This window comes from Pleurodeles waltl, chromosome 7, assembly GCF_031143425.1.
Source record: "Pleurodeles waltl isolate 20211129_DDA chromosome 7, aPleWal1.hap1.20221129, whole genome shotgun sequence".
Taxonomy (NCBI): Eukaryota; Metazoa; Chordata; class Amphibia; order Caudata; family Salamandridae; genus Pleurodeles; species Pleurodeles waltl.
In genome coordinates this window covers 266,643,224-266,670,130 of record NC_090446.1, presented here as the reverse complement: position 1 = coordinate 266,670,130, position 26,907 = coordinate 266,643,224, and the positions used below count along the sequence as shown (strand labels likewise).

The window sequence follows — 26,907 nt, the reverse complement described above, 5'->3', positions numbered from 1 at the left end:
AAGGCCTATGAGCAAGACAAAAAACAGGCTAACAGGATGGCTCAGAGTGTTGAACATCTGCTGCAAAATCAAGCGGTGGTCTTCAGGTTTCAATACTAATTTCTGCCAGGTTTGACAAAGCCTTCCATTCATATGGATGTTGGTAAATTAGGCACCTTGTGTTGAGTTATTAAGGACATCTTCTTTGTACAAAACTTAGAAATCACAACAAATGCATTATGTAAAAAGCACATTATTGTTATGTTATGTTATGTGTGTCTCTCACTGAGAACCACAAGTGTTAAAGACAGATTGTAAATCATGCAATTCATTGATATTACATGGCAACAGTAAAAGCTACCTAATGTTGCCCGGTTATAAAGGAATATCAGGCTGCCTGGGCAGGCCTCAGAGTGAGTCTATCAGTGCAGTGCTGGCAAAGCAGAGAGCACATCAGGAGAGGAAGGATGAGGAGGGGGAACAAATTCAAAGGGGCAGGAAGCTGTGGGTCGTAGGAGGCCAGGTTTTATTTGTGACAGGGAGGAGATGCCATGTAATGTATGCCACACCATTACTCCCCTGTCCTATTTATTACTTATAAGCAGTGGTAAATGATTTGGGTGGACCATTCACATCATAACATTATAGACAGGTGTTAGCAATGGAGTCTTTGTTGGACAGTCACTGGTTAACTCCCCACTCACCCTTTGGTAGCTTGGCACGAGCAGGCAGGCTTAACTCGAAATAGTGAGCACCGATATTTAGCGTGAACAATTATCCTTTAAGTAATCATACTTATGTACTAAGATGTGAAATGTTTTAACAATAAAATAAATGTTGACACAAAGGGGGTCATTATGACCCCGGCGGTCGGTGTAAATGTAGCAGTAGTACTGCCAACAGATGGCTGTACATACTGCCAAATAATGACATTGGCAGTTTGACTGAAGCCAACCCTCCAATGTACCACACCGACCACCATGGCGGTAGCAGTTCCCGGGCTGGAGAAAACAATCACCAACCTGGCGGCCTCTACTGTCCCTACAGCGGCATTATGACCCTGCCTACCGCCATGGTTTTGTGGCATTCATAATGCCACGAAAACCATGGCAGTAGGCTCTACCAGTGACAGGGAATACTTTCCCTGTCACTGGTAGGAGGCCCACCCCCACAACACTCCCCATAACAACCCCCTCTCCATCCACGCTCCCCACCTTCCTATCCACACCCCTCATTCATGCACACATGCAGGCACACACCAAGCATTCACACACTCACTCACACAGGCATACACGCATTCATACACTCATGCATCCATTCATTCGCGCACACATCCGTACACACATCCAAACGTACACACAGTCACGCATGCACTTTTCCATTCATACACGCGTTCTCACACATGCACACACACATGCAACACTACACGCTCATGTGCACGCACACACTCACACAGTCATGCACACACCCCACACACACACACACACACAACACCCCTCACTCCCCTCTCCCCTGTCGGAAGCCCAACTTACCTGAATCCAGGGGGTGTTCTGTCAGGGGATGGGGTGCTGCTACTGCCAGCAGCGCCCGCCAGCAGAACACCGCCAGGCCGTATTATTTTTCATAATACAGCTGGCGGCAGTCTACTGGTGTGGCGTTGCTGGTGGTAGCAGCTCCACCCTAACACCATCCGCCAGTATGGCCACAGCCGGATTTCCACCCTTCTTGTAGAGGAAATCCGGCTGTGGTCATATTATGGTGGATGGATGTTAGCCGCGGCAATGGTCTTTTGGCAGCCGCCGCAGCGGCAGTAGGCAGCAATTACCGCCAAGGTTTTAATGAGGGCCAAAATGTGCCTTTATAATTGGCCACCACCAAGTGCAAGGCCTGCACACATTTCTTTTTATAAATAATGTACTAACATTGTAATGAGAAGCATGACTCTTTAAGAGCACATTCTCTGCTAACTTAAATGCTGAAATAAAATGAGTATTTCTTGTTTTCTGCTGGGCCTCAAGCAAACAAGGCCACAGTGGGAAGTTATCTAATACCAGATGTTCTAGCTGTTGCTACAATTGTATGTTCAAGTCTGTTGTATAACAGGCTCAATTCATAAATTTGCATATTTGTCTAAAGCTGTGTTTCTAACTAATGTTTTTCTCTCTCTGAGTTTTCTGAAACAACTATCTCACAGCATATTTGGAATGTGCCAAACAAAAGAGCCTATTGATCACAGTCGGAAGAAGAGGTGTACAGGATACATTTATTATAGTTTAGAGTTACGTAAATGGAAGAGGAACGAATCAAAATTTTGCCAATTATTATTGTGCCTTTTCTAATGCATTGCCGATATCTAATGTTTTTGTAATTGGATGTTCTTTCTTCACCTGATGGTTTCAGCCAATAGTAAATATTTAGCAAGTTTAATTTAATGTTTGAGGGTCAGTCTTTCGGGGGTCGTTCGTCTTTGAGAGCGAACTTGTGCTTTTTCCTGGTGTGATCTCTCACTTTGACACTTCATACTTTGCCAGTCAGTCTACTGTCATTTTGGTGCCTTATTATATCTGAGTTTTCTATGCGTGTTCTATACTGAACTAATAATCTGATGGTTTAGTGATCTTTTAGTCCAAATTTTAAACCATCCACCTTTCCCTGTTCCTGGCCTGATGCTGGTGTTGCTGACCCCCTGATGAAGTTGAAACTGTACTGCTGATTACCATGGGGACAGGTAACTGTATGATCTGCGTATTGTTTGTCTTTTGTTTTCCAGGTACCAACTGCTACTGTCTTAATACTGCTGTTGTTTTAATAGCACCATAGCTAGATGTTTTCTAATTTAATGTTACCAAAACATTTGCATGAAGCCCAACATGCTAATGCTAATCTGAAGTTATTGAGGTGATTGAGTTGTTTGTGAGATTTTAGGGGAGTTTGCGTACACCAAATGTTGTTGAAGAAGGGGTTTGCGTACTCCAAATGATGTTATAGAAGGGGTTTGCGTACTCCGAAGGGTAAAGTAGGGAAGTCGGCGAACTTCACATGTGGGTTACGCTTGGTGCTCAAAAATTGTCCATGTGGTTGTTGGTATACGGGCCCTGCGAGGTCTAATACTTCGGAATATATTAAAAACTGAATGAGACACTTGGTTTTTGTTGTAATTTGTCTGTTTAGTAGGCCAATCGGGCATGGTTGGCAGGTCGAGTCTGTGAGTAAAGTCAAGTGTAAGGTCTTTTCAACTGAGACTTGGCGAGTCCAGTGTGCACCAGGACAGACTCATTGATCAATTGAGATTAGAATTTGTAGGTGGAATTTTGCTTGTGAATCTGGGGAAATGAGAAAGATAGAATAGCTGTTAGAGCAAAAAAAGCCATCAGTTAAAATCCGCAAGGTTGCTGAAGCGATTGTATTACCCTACCTGTAGTAAACAGTCAAATTGTTTTTTGGTTTTGTTGAAGTACTCGCAAATAATTTTGCATTCGTTTTGAGTGTTACTGTGTTTAGGCGGATGAGCCACAGGACTTTGTCAGCCGCTGTGTGGAAGTGTGATGTCATTTTGAGTCTTGCTGGGATAGGTTTGCTAGTGGGATGGGTCACACACGGATTGGTGGACATCCGTGAATCGCAATTGGTCGAGAAGGGAGACGAGGAGGATTGTGGGATTAAAAGTCACTTGATGATTATTGATTTTTTACATACATTTGTGAAAATGAAGTTCTTCAAAGCTTTAAAAAGTGCTCTAAGGGGAGATGAATATATTCCAGCTAGGTTAAGAGAAATTTGTCCGCCAGAAGGTACTCTGGCATATATATCATAATTGAAGAAAAAGGTACCGGAGCATGCCTTTGGTTAAAGCATTGGAGCAAAATCACAGGAAAAAAAGTGAGCTTAGTGTTTCCTGAAAAGGGGACATTTAATTTGAGAATTTTAGAGAACTTGAGACAAGTGATACATAGTTGAAAACCTCTGCCAAGACCAGCTCAATTTGAAGCATCAGAAATCTGGGAACTAGAAGCCAGACACCAATAAGTGTTGAAATTTGAGAGAAAAATGAGAAGAGCAGAAAGACACTAGCAGAAGCTAGGTGGGATAATGACCAGAGACAGTGGAGAATGGATAAATTACATGGTATTGGGATGTTTCCTGCATTTTGTTTAGAAGACAGCGAGAAAGAAGCAAACAAAGCTTCTAAGAAATCGAAAAGGAGTTCATCTTCGGATGAAAATCAGAAATCAAAAGAGGCAAAGAAGTCTCTAACTTCTGATAAGGAATCAAACGATGATAAGTTAATTTTACAGTACTGGAGATATTGTCCACCACCATATGTGGCACAAGAGAATGGTCTAAGTACTAGTGTGAATCTGACTACACTGACACTGGCTGACATGACACAGAGTTCAATACAGAGTAACCTTAACATGACTGAGAGTTCAGTACAGGTTAATCCTAACGTGTCTCAAAGCTCAGTACGGACTAGTCCTTTTACGCAAATACTAATGCAGAACAGTTTCATTCTGCTGACTGTGTCTCCGGTACAGTGCAGTTGCCACAACCTAGTATTCCTAGGATTTATCCAGAAGTGCCTATTATAGAAACAGTAGCAAATCTAGTAGTGCTGACAGGACAAGTTTACCAGAAACCAATGTTGGTCCAGCCCAAGCCAACTCCACTATTGCTACCTCAAATGCAGCTACAAGCAATTCCGAAGTACACTCCTTTAACAGGCACGCAGACAGATATGTCTGTATTGATGAGCCAGAACACAGGGGCAATGCAGTCTCAGAATGTTTCTGTTAGACCAAGTCCAGGCGCAGTGTCTGTATCAGTCACTGTTGGTCATGTCATTCCGTTATTTGCCCAGGGTAACAATGGCACAAATGGTCATGGAATCCTAAGTCACAGTCAAGTGGGAGAAGGACTTAGTGATAATGGCAGAATAGTTTGTCCCACACAGACTTTTGATAGTACAGGGTCATTGTTAGATTTGAGTCCTCTCAGTCCTTTGAATACAGAAACAGGGCTGCACATTGGCACCAACATGAGGTTACTGACACCCTAACTGCTGAGCTTAACTGTACAACAGCTACCTGGTACTCAGCCTAATAACATTTCATTACTGGGTTTGACACTCAGCAATTAACCCAGTGGTTAGAAAAGCTGAATACATCAGAAGGTGTTTCTAGGGGAGGGAATTTTATTAAATACACTAGGCTTTCAATGGAAGCGGGTGAATTTGTCGAGGGAACTATGGGTGTAAATAGGTTAGAGTCCTACACTGAAGAGGAATTGTGATACTTGTGCATGAAGATTATAAAAGAAGCAGATGAGATACTTTAAAAGCGGATGTAGCAGACAAGCATGGGATAGACCGCTTGAAAATGAAATATTTGAAAAGAAGTTACACGTTAGATTTTGAGGCAAAGGACTTTGAACACATGAGGTCTGCAGGGATCAAAACACACCTTAAGAGTTGATTCAGGGCATCCAGATATGGAGAGCATTAGACAAATGGGAAGGGCGAAAAAAAGATACAAGCCGAAAAAAGTTGGAAGAAGAGGTGCATATGATACATTTAGTAGAGTTTGGAGTTACGTAAATAGAAGATGAATGAAACAACATTTTGCCAATTCTTATTGTGTCTTTTCTAATACATTGTCGATATCTAACGTATTTGTAATTGGATGTTCTTTCTTCGCCTGATGTTTTCAACCAATAGTAAATGTTTAGCAAGTTTAATTTAATGTTTGAGGGTCAGTCATTCAGGGGTCATTTGAGAGTGAACTGGTGTTTTTTCCTGGTCTGACCTGTCATTTTGACACTTCATGCTTTGCCAGTCAGTCTACTGACATTCTGGTGCTTCATTATTTTCTGAGTTTACTATACCTGTTCAATACTGAACTAATGATTTGATGGTTTAGTAATCTTATAGTCCAAATTCTAAACCGTTCCCCTTTCCTTGTTCCTGGCCTGATGCTGGAGTTGCTGGCCCCCTGATGAAGTTGAAGCTGTACTGCTGATTACCTTGGGGATAGGTAAATGTATGATCTGTGTATTGTTGTTTGTCTTTGGTTTTCCAGGTACCAACTGCTACTGTTTTGATACTGCTGTTGTTTTGATAGCACCATGGCTAGATGTAAATTAATGTTACTAAAACGTTTGCTTGAAGCCCAACATGCTAATGTTAATCTGAAGCTAGTGAGAAGTTTTCTCTATACCAATGACTGGATGTTATTTTATTGCTGAACCAATGTAAGTTATCTCTCTTTCTCAAATATTGTTGCTAATAATGAGTGTTTTCACTGTTGAAATTATTGTTCTGATGACTTAGTTTAAACTAAGATTCTTAAGAAGATTTGGTCAGCCTGTGATGTTTTTTTACTTACACCATTGGGTGTTGATATTAATTTTCGTGACCTTAGCCTTGTTAATATAGGGAAATAAGCATTTTAATTGATACTAAAAGTGCAGTTATTCTTGACCAAATTGGTCATGGTGTGTTCTTTGCTGACTCTTTGGTGATTGTTAATAATTAAAACTGTTGTGTTATGTGACACCTTACAATAATAAGTTAAAGGACTCAAAAGGTTCATAAACCTTATAGCTGCGTCCGCTTACTATTACTATGTCAAATTATATAAGCCAAGGGCGCGCTCACAGAAGCAATGTGTAAAGTATTTGTACCAACAAACACAGTAATACAGTGAAAACACTTCACAAGGGACACCACACCAGTTTAGAAAAATAGGCAATATTTATCTAAATCAAACAAAGATCCAACATACACAAGTTAAAATGTGAATTTTCAAAAGAAGAGTCTTACTCCACAGAAAACAATGGAAACGATGATTTTGCACAAAGTACCTGGTTTGGGTCAAGGATAAAGCTGCACGGGCGAGCGTGAATCGGAAAAGTCAGCTATGCGTTGATTCCTTTCTCGCAAGGGAGGCTGTGCATCGTTTCTTCTCCGATCGGGTCGGTGATGCGTCATTTTTCTCCCTTGCAAGAGAGCGAAGGGTCAATTTCCGTACAGGGCACTTCGAATCCACGCAGAGTCGGGATGACTTTGAAGCTCAGGGACGATGCGTGGAAAATCTGGTCACACTGTGTTAGAAAACTGAGCTCTGTGGGGTTTGCATAGTTATCAGCAGCCTCAAGCGGGTGTGGAGTGTCACTCCTCCAGCAGTGATGCATCGATCTCCCAGCCGCGATGCAGGTGGAGCGTCAATTTCAACCGCAAAGCTGGCAGCACGTCATTTATCAGCCACATTGCAGATGGTACACTGAAAATTTCCCAACACGGCGTTCTGTGCGTGTTTTTTCAGCTCTTGTTCTGCCAACTTCACCTTTCAAGGGACTGGACAGGACACCACTTGGCAGGGCAGGAGTTTCAGCACAGAGTTCTTGGACTGACAGAGGAAGTATTTGATGGCCATGAGATTTCAAAACAGGAGGCAAGCTCAGTTCAAGCCCTTGGAGCTTCTTCACAAGCAGGAATATACCAAAAAGTCCAGTCTTTGTTCCCTTTCACAGGCAGAAGCATCAACTGCAGGATAGTCCAACAAAGCACAGTCACAGGCAAAGGGGCAGTACTCCTCCTCCAGCTCTTCTCCTTGGCAGAGGTTCCTCTTGAATCCAGAAGTAATAAAAAAATCTGGGGTTTGGGGTCCACTACTTATACCACTTTCTGCCTTTGAAGTAGGCAAACATCAAAGTAAAGTCTCTGTGAGTCACAAGAACATTCCTTGCCCAGGCCAGGCCCCAGACACACATCAGGGGGTTGGAGACTGCATTGTGTGATGGCTGGCACAACCCATTCAGGTGTAAGTGACCTCTCCTCCCTCCAATCTAGCTCAGATGGCCCATCAGTATATGCAGTCTGACCTAGACAGGGAATCTACAAGCAGGCAGAGTCACAGAATGGTTAAAGCAAAAAAATGCCCACTTTCCTAAAGTGGCATTTTCAAACTGACAATTTAAAAACAAACTTTACCAAACTATGTATTTTTAAATTGTTCAGTTACACCAATCTCCATATTTCTATCTGCTCCCAAAGGGAAACTGCACTTAAAAGATATTTAAAGGCAGCCCCCATGTTAACCTATGAGAGAGGTAGGCCTTGCAACAGTGAAAACCGAATTTGGCAGTATTTCATTGTTAGGACACGTAAAAAACATCAATGCATGTCCCACCTTTAATATACACTGCACCCGGCCCATAGGGCTAACTAGGGCCTACCTTAGGGGTACGTTACATCTATAAAAAGGGAAGGTTTGGGCCACTTGCCAGGTCAAATTGGCCGGTCAAAACTGTACACACAGACACTGCAGTGGCAGTTCTGAGCCATGCTTACAGGGCTAAACATGTTGGTAGCATAACCAGTGCTGCAGGCGCACTAGTAGCTTTTTATTCACAGGCCCTGGGCATCTTTAGTACACTTTACTAGGGACTTACTAGTAAATCAAATGTGCAAATCATGGAACAGCCAATTACATATACATTTTACACAGTGAGCACTTGCACTTTAGCACTGGGCAGTAGCGGTAAAGTGCCCAGACTACCAAAAACAGCAAAAACAGAGTACAGCACTCAGTAAACACATGGGAAGCAGAGGCAAAAAAGACAGGGAAGACCACACCAAGGATGCCAGGTCTAACAGTGAAGTAACATCTTCTCGAGAGAAGGCATTTGGCTCCAATTGAGTTTCATCGCAGAACTGTTTGTCTCTTTTCATTAGTTCCATTGCGGTCCACATGGTTGATGTGTTTGTTTTTTTAGCTTTAGTCCTTTTTCTACTTTTACGCTTGCTGTCAAAGCTTTAGTACATAATTAAAGGGACCTCTGCATTCAAAAGCCTATGGGTTAAAACCTCAATCTCCAGGATTGTTTGGTACAACTAGAAAACTCTACTGGGGTCATCAAGACATTGGACTGTATTATAACTTTTTGACCTGGGCCTCCTGTGTGTAGCACCCCTACTAATTGTAAAGACCAAACTAATGTCAAAGTTATTCGAGATGCTGCTTCCCTCTCTCAGATACCACAAAACAAATTTTAATCACCACAAGAGGGGGGGATCATACAGACCCAATACTATTTTCTTCTGCATTGGTCCCTGGGAAGATGGTTGTCCCAGGAGACATTTGATGGAGCATACAGGAGAAGGCCACACATGTCTGATGCCAGCTGGATCCCTTGAGGACCAACATTCTCTTTGGGTTTTCTCAGGCCTCATTGGGCCAAATGGTTGGAAGGAGTTGGGTTTAATTTGTCTCGGTAACACACTTCAGCCACCAGGCGAGAAATCTTCAGGCCCTTGGCCTTGTAATCCTTTGGGAGACTGATTTTTAGTGCTCTCCCGATTAACACATGACCTTTCTCCAGACTGAGTATCAAACAATTTTCCTGGGCCTGGATTCTTCTCCAGCAACATCCCCGGAACCTCAAGGAAGACTGTCTTCCTTCCCTTCATCCTTCATGTCCTACAGCCTTCTCTTGGTTACTTCTACAGCACATACATCAGAAGACGTCAATAGCCCCTTCCTTCTGGCGGTCACACTCTTTCAAAACCAGTCCACAGAAGATCATATCCAGGGGATCCCTCCAGGGGTTCCCCCAGCAAGTTAATCTCTCAACTTTCCCCCATTGTTTATAGGGGGCCCAGTGTCACTGGCCCTAGAGAAACAAATCCTGGTCCCTGGATGCCAACAGAAGTCCATCTCTGCAGAAGTCAGAGGTCTACGTTCTTCCAGCTGGGCATTTCTTCATCATTGCTTCGACCATGTCAAGAAACATTTGAAAAGTCTCTCCTTGTGCAGGGGGTTTCAGTGGGGTTGGAAAGTTCTAGAAAGTAGGTACCTTTGCCCAACCCTAGTGTGGCAAATCTTCACTCCACCCCAACCCTCCTGCACAGCATTTTGGGAAATTCCAAGATAATTGCATTGAATGGTCTGTTAAAAGACCTTACATGAGAGCTTAAGCCCTTCCCCAAACTGCCCCGGCTGCTTGGTCCCCTCTCCAAAAGTTCAAAAAAGTGAAAAAGTATAGGGATTAAATGGTGCAAAACCCATTTTTCACAATAATAATTAACATACTGTGGCCATTATTGGTTGCATTTTGGACATCTCTTCCATAATGATACCCTTCCTTGATATTGTGCTGGTGGTCTTGACATAATTGTAGCACTTTCGTGTAAAACGATTGCCATGATGACACTGTAGTATCCTTGATTTAGGGTGGTGAAACCCATTGCAATAAAATGGGACATCCTGGTATTTAATGTGGTGATGATAATTGGCACGAAATTCAGAATATTTCCAGTCTGTCCTTATCTGATAATAGTATCAAATACGTATTTACTAGTAATGAAAGATCTCGTATTTTGGAACAGATGAACTGACTGCCTTTTGTGAAAACGCCAAGATTATTTGTCCAAAATTTAAGTTCGGTATTTCACCGTGAAATTACTGAAACTGGGAAGCTGATATTCCAACCAAAGCAAATGCATTTCTTATATATTTAAAATAGATATGCTAGTGATGATTGATGCTAAGCTCTGAAGAGTTCTTATTTTGATTTCTTGATGCCAGAGAGCAGCTGCTGCGTCACATGTTATTTCATGCCTTATTTGGAGGCGTTTCATTATCTATACTGCTAAGGCTTTCTATGCTGTTATCACTACTGGTATCTGATCATATACTAAGTTAACCTGTCCACTGACTGATCCTGTGAGCTTTGTGCATTTGAAGTACATTAGTGCAATAGCCTTTTTGACTTGTTTAGCCAGCGGCTGCTAAATGTGATATTTGAATAACTTTTGATTTTTCACCCTGTCCCTTTCAGGTTCTAGGTAATAACATACACCAGTGAATCAACAGGATGGAAAAATGAAGTTAAGAAAGATAGTATATAGATTTTGAAAAATGCAGACTATGATGTTTTAGGGATAAATGCATTGTTTTACACCATTTACTTAAAAGAATTGGTATGAGGGTAACCCCAACACCCCTAGGGTGGGTGGCACACCACAAAGGTGTTGGAGTATTTCGGTAGTGTCTATTCAACTCCCTGATTTTAGCCAATATATATGAATATTTGCTTTCAAATGAACAATTTCAGAAAGGGAAATCTCAACTCTTGCCCCTTTCAAAGGAGGTGAGGCTTGCTCGAACAGCTTTAAAGCACAACTTCTATTGTGCCCCACTGATTTCCAAGACCACCAGCTGCCACCACAAGGAACCCTTTAACAACAGCAGATGTATTGATTAGCTGTAATGTGATTTGTTAACCTTGCTTTCTTTAAAGACATAGCTGTTATATTTATGTGAAATGTATTACTGAGAAAGGTGATCCAATTTTTGGATTAAGGAGATGAGAATGGATGAAAACCTAACAACAGGATATCAGAATCAACTACTTCGAGAGTTGTGGTCCATTACTTACAACTGCACAGCCTTTGGTATTTTGAAGAATCGGTTTCCCAAGCTAGTTTTAATAATACTATGAAAAGATACCCAACAATCCCACAATTTGTGAATCACCACTATCATCTAGCCACTCCCCTCCTGTTACCATTGTACTAGCCGATGAGTCCGAATAAACATAAAACAAGTTATGCAGTTAGTTTCAAAATCAGTGCATCTGATTCACAAAGTTTGTTTCCATTAAGGTGTGGCTGTCTAATAGGAGCAACAGAACTTTTACAAATCCACTCACAGTATGTACTGATTCATCATGTGAAAGCCAAATGGGAACAGGAGGGTCCCGGTACCAGAGAATAACCTGGTAAACTTTCTTGTGAAAGGTCTTTGAACACATATATTTAAATGGCATTTAAAAAAGGAACAGAGGAGGCATTTGGTGCAGTCATGATACAAATTAATTACAGGGTTTTTTATACTTCAATTTCTCTCTGTTCCTATTAAACAGACGCTGAACTCTGAATTAACTCAATAGAGAAAACTCCTACTTATAAAATGAGTCACATACTGTGCTATGACTCAGCCGGAGAAAGGGGGAATTCCATCTCCCACACTCGTCTGCTGGATTTTAACAGGTGTGGGGTGCATCTTGCGCGACAAAATGCGTATTCCAGATGATTTCGTAACAGAATCCCTTTTAACAATGACATATCAAAGCGGAGTAACAAGAAGCAGGCCTGCTTCAATTTGCGCCTCTAGACGCTAGGCATGCCAGCGGACTCGAGCCAGTGGAGAATGACTGAATCAGCGAGGATTTACCAGCTGTAAAATTCTAAGATGTTGAGTAATACGGGGAAGCCTTCCAAAACATTGGCTTCCACCCTGTCTCAGAGAGGTTTTTTTTCTACAACCATGGCAACTCTGTTTTCCAGTCGTTTTCTTATTTGGCGTCACTAGATGTTTCCTGTTTTGCAGTGTTTTCCTGGGATATCCCTGTGCCGTTTCTATTTTGTCTTTATTTACTACCAAAGACTAGAAACAAAACAAAGACAAAAAACGCACCACACATTGTGAGGGGTCCCTTCAGATATTTTTGTCTCCATAAAAAACAGAAATATGAAATTTAGGTTTAATGGTCGTATATTCTACACAGATTGAACCCTTCTTAATATACTTAAACCTAAAGAGCCATCGCTTTGGCAAACAGGAGCCCCTCTGAAACCATCACACATTTTCTTCACAATACTATAATGTAATATTAAGAGGCAGATTTACTAAGCTTTGGAGCTAAACAGTGCAGCAAGCGTCCTAAGTTGCAGCAACCAAAGTTGCTGCGCTGCTTTGCTTCAAAGCAATGGCATAACGAGTGGTGAAACAAAACGTGAGGGAGCTCCCTTGCAAGGTATGCTGGAGGCCCCCCAGGACACTCACATCAGTAGGGCCTGAGGGGCCACCTCCACTGTGAGTAAGCTTTGCAGGCCCGCCACGGCCTGCAAGGGGGGTCTGCAGGCACTCCTGTTTCGCCCCTGCTTCAAAGGGTGAAAGAAAAACAGCAACATGTCTACTAAGATATTGCTGTCTTTTTCTCTTCTCTGCCACTGGTACGCTTTAGGCTGCCATGTTCCAATGTACACACACTTGCATCATAGTTTAGCACTTTATATGTGTTGTGTTGTGCAGCACACATGCAAAGTTGGAAATATATGAGGTCTTCTAAAAGTTGCTCCATTGTTATGCCTGCCTTAGTGAGGCATATTTTTTGTGCAAATCTGACAACCATGGATGGTTGCAAGGGAACATCCATGCACCACCCCTGGTAAGCCCATTCAATGCAAAGTAGCAGAAAGTGCTGCTTTGCTCACTTTGAGGACATTCCCAATACAAATCATGATTTGTGTTGGAAAGTAAATCCCTCCCCAATTCTCTGCTGGGTTTGCATCACAAAAGTTCAAAGTGTAGCGAATCCAGACCTAATCGTCTAAATTTGAGGGCAAGGAGCTGGAATACATGAAGTTTATGGGTGGTAGTGGTTTCGACAGGAAAACATTCACCTTTTTTTCAGTGTAGCGAAACAAAACTTTTACGTGTACCATGGAAAAAGAGAACTCACATCCAAAAAAGAAATGAAGGCAGTGCTTAATTATAATGGATGCCATAGATTTCAAATTGCAGCTTTAGTAGAAATTAGCCCAAAATAATGTTTTTTACACTAGAACGAGAAGACGTTTTAATTGTTACCTTCTTTAATTCTGTTTAATAATTTGTAGAATTTGATAGGGTGAAAAAGGACTGACTGACAGAGGGAAAACCTTAGTCCCATATTTATACTTTTTTAGCGCTGCATTTGCGTAATTTTTTGACGCAAAATCGGTGCAAACTTACAAACTGCAACTGTATTTTGTAGGTTTGCGCCATTTTTGTGTCAAAAAATGACTCAAATGTGGCGCTAAAAAAGTATAAATATGGGCCTTAGTTTCTTGCACGGTAAAAACATGTAGTAAAGCACAGGTAATACAATATATTGATGACTACTGATATAGCTAGGATCCCTGGAATTCTGTCATTCTACAGCTGTGGAGTTCGATGCATAGTTTTGTATTTACTGCACTGGTGCCACATAGTCCACCATCTGCTGTATAGTTTGTAGATTTTATAAAAAATAAATGGTTTTAACTCAAACGGGTCAAGTGTTACAAAAAACATGTGCCAGACACCTTGCAAAGGTTAACTGGTCACCTTTCAGAAACGGATTGCTATGTTCAGTTGTTAATCTGGTATTAATAAGGTTAACTTTTTGCCCAAACAGTATAATTGTCAAATAAAGTAACACAATGGCAATTTAGTCTGGCACAGAAAGGTCCACATTTATTTACTTCATTTTGTCTATTCTTCCTGCATAATTTAGTGAAACCTGCCAAATATAGCGGTCCTCCATTGCGTCATAAATCCGCTCGTACTACAGGACTTCACACAAATTGAAATGTTGCAAGGTGAGTAAAAATGGCGTTTCTTATTAACTATCATAATGGCACTCCTCTATCAACCTCAGAGGGATAAAAGCTGAGTCATTACAGCTAGCATTTCATCCTATGACCTGCAGACTTCTGGTTGGGCCCTCAATCCAGTAAACCAGACCAAAATACCACATATTAAATATCCATAGTTATCAATATCTATCTGGGAGAATCACAGTCAGAAGCTAAAGAAATTAGAATGCCTTGCTTACACCTCTCTGTGGGAATGGACAACTGTAGAATCAACTAATGGGCCAATATCTAGGGTCCACATACTGTGGTTGGGCTGAAGTCCAGAGTGGGACCCTCCATCTCTGACATCTGCTAACTATTAATAATTGAAGGCAATATAGTTTGTTGCGGAGATGCGCCTTTTCTCATTCCCGATACACTCTATTAACTACACTTTCTGAGGTGGCACAAAAAGGTATGGAGAAGTGCTCCATCTTTCTCATCTCTTATGTGTTTATGAAGCTAAAAAGTGGCAGATAAAGGTGTTAGTCAGGGGTAAAGGGCATCCCCATAGACTCTGTGACTACCCATGCCACTGGATTTTCTTTATTTCATCTGGGTGACCTCTCAAATGACCCACATTTTGGGAAGTGAGTCTGTTGCTCTTGTCATCCTCATTTAAGTTTAAGTCATAAAATCGCTGATATGCTGTGACCCCTATCATAGAAGAGTAATTTTGCACCAGCATTCCATTGTTTGTGATATCTATGAAACAAGGAACAAACATGGAGGCTCCCAATCATCAAAACAAAGACACATAAAGCACAGTTACCATAATTCTAAATTTACAATAACACCACGAAAAACTACATTTCTTAAGCTATGTTGGGAGTTACACCAAATATTCTAGTTCGCTATTTACAAGAGCAATATCATGTAAAGGGAAGGACAATTGCAAGTTATTACTGACTGCGGTGATTTATGGAACATGACTTTAACTCAGGTGCTCAGACTCCAGAGCCGTCAATAACTGCAGGTGAGTGTTCTTCGGCATATTGTTTAAGCAGTAGTTTCAGCATCTTTCCTTTTACATCATTTTCGTTACCACCCTCCATTCCCAGCTACAAAAGCAACGCTACCTGAGAAGATCAGGCTTAATAGAATGATACTGTGTCAATTAATATTGTGACATACAGTCCTAGGCACTAAGGAAGTATGGCATGCAGTTTTCCACTTCTTGTGTTTGGCACTCACCATGGGCAAGAAATGAAGGAAGACACCATCCTTTATAAGGGAGCACTTAACCATAATTCTAAGGAGCATATGAAGAGGGTGTCTTCCAAGGTAGCTTAGTTGATGAGGCTAAATAAATCCTCGCTTTAATCCCAGCCTGCTGGAGAACAGGGAGTCTAAAGGGACTCTCATTAAATGAAGCAGGGAGCTACACTAATGAGTTTCATATATTAACAACCCCTTTAACTGGAGTTGCACACAAACCGTAGTGCACGGTTCTGACATCTTATGACAGGTCTCTAAATATTGAAGCTAGACATGAAAAATGGTGGACTTCCCCTACTAGAGAACACTAAGCGTAATTGTAAATTGGTATAGGTAAACCCAGAGAGGCCAAAGCAAAGTTTAGCCACCATTAGACAGGTGCACAAGGCCATCATAACCTTCCAGCAAGTGTGATGAAGATCTGATGTCTAGCTCTTAAGAAAGCACGGTCGAGACAAGATAAAATAAATGATCAGACTTAGGCCAGACTAGGAGAACCTGTACAAATAATGTTCCTATGTCTTTTTTTTTTAATTCCCCCAAAAACTGAGTGAGCCCTGTAACAGGTACAGAAATGAATGGCTACATTGTTTTATACTAACCTAACAGAGTGTCATGATAACCTTGACTTAAGTATGAAATTAGTAGTTTGTCTGAAAGTTCATGACATTCTCAATAGCAATGTTGGCTGTTCATTAAAATATAGTTATGTCATGTCAACACTTTTTAAAAAGAGGATCCATGCAGCATAAGAACAACAAGAGGCAAGCTAAAGAGACGTGGCTTTAAAAAGTTAATATAGAATGAATTTTTTTTTCCTTGAAATCAATATGGTTGTTATTTTTGTCTCTCCCTTCATGACCACAAAAACACAGAGAAGAGAATTGTGTTTCCTGCCATAACATAGCATTCTTGTTGACCCGCAAACTATCCACTCCCTGCACTACCCTGAGGATAAAATTAATGGCAGCAGCCTATCTGAGGTGTTGTTCACTTTTATAAATTCTTTGCTATTGTTTCTGTTGGAAATTTAAACTTTTTGCAGGGTCACCCCAAAATTATTGTTTTGTTCTGCTGAACATTTTTTTCTGGCTTTAGGACTCTGTGAAATTTATCCTTGGTAGTCAGTGGTAAAGTATGTGTGCTACTTTCAACATCAAATTGGCATACTTCTGATTGGCATATTTAACATACCTAAAAATCCCTAGTATATAGTCCCCACAAGGTGTGAGGGCCTGGACGTTAAATATCACCAGTTGTTTGTAGCACTCATTGTGCCACCTACTGTAGAGGCAATGTAAACATGACTAAAGGCTGTAGTCTGGCTGTGCAGGTTTAAAATGCAAATTTGAAATGTCAAAATAAGTCCTTTTCACAGACCGAAACCCTTGTTTTAAATATTAATATGTCATCCCTAAGTAGTACCTTTTATGGCAATGTATATGGTATTTAAGAGTGGAACCTGTAAAGGTTGAATTATTACCAAGTACGGAAAGTGAAAGGGCCAAAAAGAGGCTATTTTCACTGTGGTAGGGTTAGACGTTCGATGGAAAAGCACTGGGATACAATTTTAGGTTTAAAAATGTTGTCTCCGCCAAGGAACCAGCTAGAGAATTAAATCAATATTTCAAGAACTTTTTCATAAACAGAATCCAATTTTATGGTTGAATTTTGTCTATTAAAGAAACAATACTTTAGAAACGTTACCATTTCCTGCATAAAGCTTCTGAGGACTGACAGTGCCTCGGAACTCGTTCCAACTGTCACCTGGCAGCTGATGGCTCCCTCTGGTGAGTTGTGCACTGCTTCCAGGAGCAAACAATAGGCTGACCTGAAAGGGTAGAGATGACCCTTCTAAACATGATAGAATATGCAGGGAAGGCTGGAAGGATAATGTCTGATGTTAAAATGTCAAGGCCTGCTTGAATGCCGCATCCTGTCTGACAGATCTGCTGGGGTTTTTCATATGATATTTGGGGTGCACTTCAAAGAGTCCTCCCCTTGTACAGGCAAATTTCAGGTGATACTTGGGCAGGACCCTTCTTTTGTCTTGCCAGACAATCAGGCTCCAATCACAGTGGGACTCTCTTTGACATTATAATGTCACAACATGCTTGATAGGTACGCTGTGTTTACAGCACATTTGAAGTGCTCTTCAATTGAGGGAAACAGAACGTCAAAACACTTTCTGCCTGATTTAGAGTTTGCCACACGGCTGACTCCATCACAAACGAATACGATGGATATGCTGTCTGCCTAATTACAAGTCCAGTAAATCCACGCCACTTGTAATTAGGTGAGCGTGATACCCATCACGTTTGTGATGGATTAGCTCGGCCACAAAGTCTAAATCAGACCCTTTATGTGTATCCACTGTCTGGGTGCTGGGAGCTCAGCTTTGATATTACTAGACTTCTGTCTCTGAGTTTGTAGTGGGTACAGGGACTACCTGAAACTGGATTTTAGTATTAGATATGGGAGAACATTGCCATAATACACTTCCCATATACACTGCCAGCCTTCAGAGTCCAAGTTTAGTGAGGTCAAAGGCTTCGGCCATCTTTAAAATGCCGTACGTCGAAAGAGTTAGCCCCAGAAACCTTATCCTATTGATTAGGGCATCCCCGGGGGTCATTCCCACTGACTACCTTGTGCCAGGCATAAATGTAGCACCACTTCAGAACACACTTGGACCTTAGGAAGATCAGCCTGAAACCTGAGAAAAGCCCTGGAGGACTGGACCTGCTCTCTCTCTCTTGTACCCAGAAAAAATAAGTTGACTCCAAAGGTCAAAAGGCTGACCTCCTGATAAAGCTTGAGAGACACAACAAGCTACAAGAGGACTTTTGCTGAAACTGTCCAGATGTCCAGTGACACCAGAACCTGGACTAGAGCCTGCAGTGTCTTATGTCTGCTGCCATAGACGTCTCTAATTGCCTCCCATGAGGTCCTGTGGGGCGATTGAGAAGCACTCCTTTGGAGGATTGTCACTTAAATGACTCAATTCAGGAGATAACATCTTAGACAAAGACATACCTGGTTAATGTATCCAACTGCAAGACATTGTGGTCTGTGTCAAATTGTGCATAGGTCCTGCTTTATTGCTACCATTCACTATTGCTGGCACTTTGTGTTTCTTGGCATTACTTTTTACTTAAACTTTAAAAAGTCATATCTCCGGTTTCCCTGATTGGATTTTTTTCATTGTGGTGTCATTTTGTTTACTACATTCTACTCCACTTTCAAAATTCATTTTGGATTTTTATTGTTTTGCATGTCAACTTTATTACTGTTTTAGTACCTTATAAATCCTTTACGCATAGCCTCAGTCTAGCCTGTCTGCTCTTTGCCAAAGCCACCAGGGGGTTGAGGTCAGGGCTAAATAGTGACTTTAATGGTGTACCTGAATAAGGATTGTGATTATTACCCGTGGTAGCTACTTATTCCCATCAACCAATAACCCAATGTCTTACATTTTGGTATTGTGTCTAAGCCTCTACCTTGGTAGTTCTTCCACCTCTATTAGAGGTGCATTATCACACTCCATGGAGCTTTTATATTATCATACCTATTCAAAGTTGTCATTTCCAGTGACGCTCATTGAGCGAATTATCATGACAAACCTCCTACCATTTACAGTTTGCTGTCGGACAAGATTTCCGCCAGGAATGACCACAAAAATTATTGACTTCCCATGCCTGGATGACATGTAGATTGAAGTGGGTGGCAACAGCCTCAGCATCCTGCAAGATTTTTTAGGGGCATTCAACACTGACAACATCAACTCATGGTCAACTGTCTATTCGAGCTAAGCGACCAATGACAATATTTTCATTCTGTCTGAGTCATTTCTTATTGACCCTTGTAGGGCTGTTGCTGTAAGGATGATTATATTATTTCCCACTCAAATGGGTCATCCCCATGTTGTGGTTATTTAACTAGTATTTTTCACGTCTTACGTACAGCCACTGCCAAACCTCATAGCTTTTCAGCACGCATTACTTTATGAGACACCTATACTTTTAAGTCTTAGGGATTTGCCTAGTGAATCAGTGACATTAATGATCAGACAGTGGATGACAGAGAATTTCCTTAATTTGAATCAGAACTGAGAGCCTAAAATAAAATTTCACCATGCACAACTATGTTCCTTTAAACCTACAGAGTCAATACATTTTTGTGTGTTATTTCTATAAATAACTTCAAGATAAATTAGCACAAGCACAATCTTTGGTAGCAACTAGCTTTAAATAATTCCCCATATATAATTATTTAAAACAGTATCTTACTAGTAATACAAATCTGCAATATAAGTCAGTATAGAATACTACACCATTACCCTGTAAAGCTTGTAAAAGCGCAGGGGAAGGGCAAGTAAAACAACATGAGCCACATAGAAGAATTAACCTAAACGGTCTACAACATGTTCATCTTGTTGTGTCTTGTATTTTTGAGTACGAAAAGGAGTTAATTTTTTTCTGAGCAAACAATACATGTTTAGAAACCTTCATTAGAAATGATCACTGCTGAGTATCTTAAACTTTAACCTCAGTGCAGGACCAGTCATTTTCACCAAGTGTGCCTAAAACCATAGGCCTTTAACATAGAGACATAATGAAAGGGGTTTATACACCTGTCTTTAAACTATACAAGGCTCCAAAATCCTGCTGCATCCATTAATAGATTTATGAAGCAAGTTTGAACTATTTATTAATGATGTGGCTATTACCACAGCCGACCACTAGATGGAGAACGATGGGGGAGCATCTTGAGTGCATTTTTTATATTTAGAATGAAGTGCATGAGCTCCTGCGTCAATCTTTGACCCGAGCATCCACAAAAACCTTCAACAGGCCTTCTCTTTTAACGAGAATATATAACAAATTCCTCAAATGTAGTGTGATTAAAAGTTCCTGGTTTCAGTTGTGACAAAAGTGCAGATTTCTCTCTTAGATTTTGACTGAGCTAAATGGTACTTGCATGACACTACATAAAGACACTATCGGCATAAACTAGATCATGCAAAAACATTTTGCACAAGAGTCTGAGAACCAACTGGACCTCCACTGAAAAAAGGAATACATTATCGGTCATCATCTTTGAAAGCCAGAAAAGATAGGTCAACATATCATTCCATAAAAAAAATAAAAACATCCCCTGGTTTATTGTCTGTGCCAAAATGAAAGCCAGCATGTTTGAAAAATAATGATTCACTATTTCTGTTGGTTTCTGTAGTGAAACATTTTGATGATAGACATTTTCAGCCTTCGATTCGGCAAAGACTTACTATGCCTTTTTCCAGATTTGTTGGACATTAGGACACAGGCAGGAGCGGCTCCTCTGCAATGGCGGAGGAGCATCGTCCCACTGGCCAAGAGCCAGCAGCAGAAAAATATAACAATATTTCATTATTGTTGTATTTTTCTGCTTCTGGCTCAGCCAGCATGTGAAAGGAGGGGTGGGGCTGGGCCATGGGAGGGAGGAGGTGGAGTGGAGTGCACAAGTGCACATGTGTCTTTGGCCGGCCATCTTAGGTCGACCAAACACACATGCACACTTAGGTTTCTCCGAATCGGCTGTGTTGCACTGCTGGGCTGTAGAAACTGCACAGTCTCCAGTGCACTGTCTGAGCGGCAGACAGAGCCACATAGACCAATCATTTGCACAAATACAAGAAACTCCGAAAGCCATCTGTAGGAAAATAGGGAAGCAGTGTGTGTATGTCAGTAAACAGGACAACTCTAGAATATAATTTGACTAGACCACTATACAATATTACTCTTGCTTAGTCCTGTGTGTAAGCTTGCAACTTCACAAAAAAACTTAAAATTCTTACTGTATCACATATCCTAGGAAGCCACTCTCCACAGATCATCCTGTCTGAGTCAGATGTATTTATTTGAATGGTTAAGGATGATGTCAGGCTTGACCACATCCTCTTGTGAAGAAGGCGCACAGTTCATGTGTGATAGACATATGATCTTACAGTTAAAACAGCTTTAATTAACACTCCTCAGAGTAAGGCAAGCATTACACAAGGGGTTTCCAACAAAGGTCCCGGAGAGTGGATCCATCCCAGAATTCCATACTCTTGAAATAAAATAAATTTTGTTGCACTGAAAATTTTTGTCTAGATTCCCCAAACCTACACAACAAAGATACAACTGCTTCTAAAGACTTAAGCTCGGGCTTTCATGATACAGTTTTTGCTGGGTGTCTGTAATTTGTATGCCATTCTCTTTAAGATGTTCTTTAACACTGTGTCCAGCCTTTTGATGTGCTACATACAGAACACAATGTAGATAAATAAATTGATCTTTTTAATGCTTCCAACTAAAGAAAATGGTTTTACCCTTTGAAATGTTGAATTAAATAGTCCACCATATTTTAGGCAAATACATAGCACTAATATTTTTACATCTTCTATACAACTATTGCTGATATCATGCTAAGTTCTGTTGTGGAGCACTGTATCAACCCAACACATCAGAGTTGTACACAACCTGAGGCTATCCTGGAAAAGTATGATTTTTTTATTTCAATTCATAAATACTTTTTAATAAAACATAGTGCTGTTCATCTGCTTTCCTTTAGCCTTTACATCCATTTTTAAAGTACATTTATTCTTGCTAATTGCAATACACAGTGTTCCTCAGTATCTTAGCATCAGGGTTCGAAGTTGCTTTGTTTTCATACTATACAAAAACAAATTCATGAAGTAAATAATTAGTTCTAGGTCTGACTTACCTGAGGTCTTTTCTGTAAATACAACTTTGGACTCCGATGTGAAATTCTGACCAGTCAAGATCATTTGTTGTCCACCATAAACCAAACAGTTATCTATATCTTGTCTTTCAACCATTGGAAGTTCATGAGCTGATCTTTGTGCTGCGGAGAAGAAACAATTGAATTATTTTGTGATCACCATAAAAAGTACTTTAAGGCATTTCCTACAGTTCATATTTTATCAAAATATATGGATATTCTGTAGGGGAAATTATGCTCAACTGGAGGTAAATTTCTGATTTTATGGGGTTTGAAATTCCCTCTTATGTGCTAGTGTCCTCTTACAGATATTTTACCCTTGCAAGGTATGCGGGTTTCCAGGAATGTAAATCCAGTGTATGTATCCTCAATTCCCTAGCCTCTAAACTTAACATCAGGACATGGTGAACGTCAGTGCTTTTTACCTCTTTCTTTCAAAGGTGCTTTTGGTGTTCAAAGGTAAACTGAGCAACTTGGGTGTATTAGCAACTTTATTTTAAGGTTCCAACTGTAGGTACCCTTGTTTCTCATTTGTGTTAGATGGATGGATTAACACCAGTTGGAAACTGAGAAAAAAAGATCTTCATTTGCATAAAGCAGAATTGTTAACTCACAAGAAGAATGATTTTGTAATGTAGATGAGGGGTCACTGGGCATCTTCAATGAGCCAAATGAAATATAAACTAACTACGACTCCACTGGAATATGATGGAAGAATATATATATGGGACAATGCTAACACCAGGTGTCTAGAGACTGGTGGATAAAAGAACTCTGACACCTGGTGGTAGAAGGGTCTTCAAGCGATCTTTCATATCTGGTTCCAGGGGTTTGAGAGTGTGGAAATCTGACATTCAATGAGACATGAGGGTAGGAAGACACAGTCAACATGTTTTCGGAGGATGAGTGTCAGACTACTGTGAACAATTAGAAGGTGGAACATTGAAAAAAATGGCTCTCAGTGGTATACAGATGTGGGGCAAGGAAGTCTGATTATAAGGTGGAAGGACTTCGCTTACAGCTAATAGTAGGTGGCTTATAGGGGAACTTCACTGTGAGAGTAAAGGAAAGAAAGGCAGCTTATCATAATCGAGCGAGTTAAGGGTTTGGGAGGGCACATCTACCACAAGTTGAGAAGGTGTGTGGTGAGGAATTACGATATCAAGCAGAGGCATGGCTATAATTAGCATTGATAGCGGTGGTCATGGTCTGCACATACTTGACACACTAAATTTGAGGCTTCCTGTGTAATTCCTCGAGAGTTGGGTGTACATTTGTAAAGAATTACAGCAACTTGATGTAGGTAGGTTTCAATCCCTGGAAGAGACATAATGGAAGGAAACACCTACTATTGAAGAAAGACTGCCGCCTACGGTGCTATAATGGAGTGAGCAATATTCAGTTTTTAACTATTTAACTTGTTGCACCTCACGCTCCTGCTCCACCTTCCCTATAGATATTGTGTTCTGGTGTTCCCAGAAATAAATTAGCATAAAAAACTAAGGTTTTAGAGGGATTCGTTTAAGAGTCTACTTCCAGGTAACAGTAAATATTTATTTTCAGGGAATGCTTTGAAAGTTCAATACACTAATGGAAATTATAGCATTTGGAAGGTAAGTAAAGGTAACAAGAGCATTAAGTGGTTGAGAATTGGGATGAATCCTGTGAAACAAAGAAGTACTGAAGCCAGACTGTTGATACAGGATTCTCCATCACCTGCCTTGATTACTTTCCCTAACTAAATGTAAAACTAATGTGACAGGTTAGAATCATCAAAGGTGCAGTGCACACCTCTCTTTAAATAGCTCACTGAAACTTCAATTTACTTGATGAACACCTAGTAACTTTTGAGTATAGGTATTGTCGTGCATATATGTGCCATAATAGTTATATTAATCCTTGCTGAATGTCAGTTTGAACTGTTGTAAGACAAAAGGAAACTTAGTTCAGAATAGAAGTGCTACACTTATTAACTAGAATGAAGAACCAGCTAAAGCAATCTGGGAGCAATTTGTGGGTCATGATGGGTGTGTAAAATTGAGAAGACAAATGTCTTGCAACTTCCTGTATACTTTGAATATTTACAGTCTTTCATTGAGAATACCTGGCAAAGTTTATTTTAAATAAGAGAATGAAAAGGGGTCTTGCTTTCCTGTTGGAAACATTCCCAATGCTCTTCAGGAGCTCAAGTATGCTGCCCTTTTTAGCCACACACTAGTGTTTCCCTGCTGATGTAGGAACCACTCAGATGAGCGTGACTTCCATAAGAAGGGATTTTCAATGCACTGCTGTATTAACCAGATGCTGTGCAGAGATAAGGAGAGCTCTGAGAGGACAAAATACCATTCTGGCATTGGCACCCAAAATCTAGATTCCCTACAGCTGGGCAAGGTAAAACTTCAGATTGTTTACTTGCTATTTACACTGTTACGCCTCAAGCCTCTGTCATCAAACATTCCAAAAAAAGCAAACTAGTACAATTTAATATGGTTAGTTCCATTGAGATCCACTACTCCCAAGATGCCTTTCTACTAAATCCACTGGTGCATCTAAACAGCAAAGGCCATCACATCAGATGAAGGACAAAACGCCCATTGCAATGATGTTGGCGGAATTCTTCACCTTGTACAATCTGATACACATTTGGAGCGGTAAGCAAGAAAAGGACAAAGCCCTAATGATTATTTTTGTATCTACGTACCAGTAAGCCCTAGGGGCAGGCACCCACTTCTATAGTTAGCAAACGTTTTACTGAGTCGACATTAGTTCTTTAATGGGGGCCTCTCCATGGAGTTAAAGATTTGAATGTAAGAGTGGCGTCCACCACACACACATATATATAATGAGTGATGGAATAGTGGGTCTGCAATGCAAGTTGGGGATATTTCTCTCCCCAATTTGTCATCAGCCTTCCACTTGAGCATCTATTCACTTCTTCATTGCTGCCATAAGGTACAGACGGTAAACCAGAGGCAGATTATAGTGCATCCCTCTTTGAATGACAGATGTGCTGAGAGCTGAAGCTCCCACAACCCTTGTCATGGCCAGGTTTGCATATTTTGCATTTGGGGTGTAGGTGCTTGCACACATGGCATGCAATTTGAGAATATTCAGAATATTTTAAAGCAGCACAAATATATTTTGTGAATTAGCAATATTCAGGTTATTAGCAATAAGTGGTGCTTTTTCCTGATCTGTGGTGGCCCAAAAAGTCAAAGAAAATTATCCATTATCTTTAATATGAATATCAGAGATTTACTTCATGAGTCTGTCAGCAGCAGTTTTACCATTCTAAATTAGACACAGATGTAAAAATATTAAATCATTTTACTCCTGCCATTTGCAATTTTTCTCCCAGACTTTCTCAGGCCCCTGTATCTGTGACTCCGTGATCAATTTTCCACCTAAAATATTCCAGTACAGCTGCCAAGCTTCTATTTCTTTCCTTCCCCCACTCTCTGGAACGCCCCTTCTCTTATGACCCTCAGTGTCCTGCAGGGGCATGAGCTGCTCTACTAGCCTACGCACACAGCGGCCTGCCTGGCAACAGAAATCCCCAAAAGGCAATAAAGTCCGAATCAAACTATGCTAACCACTGACTTCCTGTGCCAATCACAATAGCCAGTTCTTTAAAGGAACCCCAGTTTTCACGCCTTACAGCAATCCAAGATGCATGCAAGCGAAGCTGAAGGCACGACACAACTGGAAAACACATTCTCAATCCAAGATCATAAATAGAAGTACGTTTTAGACAGCTGCAAAGCAAATCTATCCATGATGTTCTGCCAGTCAGAGAATCCCTTCCTCTAGGGAGCAGGAGCCCTTCCAACTGGATGTTCAGTCCAAGGCTCCCCAACGTAGGGTTGCGCTTGTGCCAAGATGCGCGTGTTGGTTTTGTGATGTGCACCAGTGCTCACATCTGCTGGCATCCAAGCTGCGGTGAACTTCACATCCAACTGCAACATTGAATTTATAATGTACTGCATGCTTGTAAGTGGCAGTGAGTGAGTGCAGCTCTTTTTCGAACGCCCAAGCACAAAAAATTAGCAATATGTTAAAGAAAAGGCAGGAAGTGAGCTCGTTCATTTTTCAAGGCCTACTGTTTCCAAGGGGTATGGGGTGCAAAGGAGAAAATAAATGGGCCATTATAGTTATTCTCATAACCCATTTACATTTCTCTATCACAGACTTCTAAACAGGCCATTTTCTTTTTCGAACTGAAGAAAAGATCACAGCTCTTTAAAAGAAACGACATTACTACCATAGGAAGTGCTAGCAAACATGCTTTCTTTACTTGATATTAATAAATCCAATACTTAAGAAATGCAGACAAATCATAATCAAGTTGTAAGTCTTAGGTCGGAAATAAATATTTTTACAGAATTCGATATCAACAGGGCTTGATTATTAGACACCATGTCAGTCTCTAAACCTACTGAGGGAATTCTCTCCATTGAAGAGCCTGGGGCCAGATTTAGTTAATTCTACGATGGTGCATGACGTAG

General features: G+C 40.8%; 1 protein-coding gene across 3 annotated transcripts in view; it reads right to left on the bottom strand.

Moving 5' to 3' along the window:
• Positions 1–26,907, bottom strand: part of NFATC2 (nuclear factor of activated T cells 2) — a 393,751-nt gene that overhangs the window by 107,801 nt on the left and 259,043 nt on the right. For all 3 annotated transcript variants that reach the window (XM_069243636.1, XM_069243634.1, XM_069243633.1), the window contains exon 6: positions 22,385–22,525. In XM_069243636.1, the coding sequence (XP_069099737.1) occupies positions 22,385–22,525 (141 nt within the window). The remainder of the gene's footprint in view (positions 1–22,384; positions 22,526–26,907) is intronic.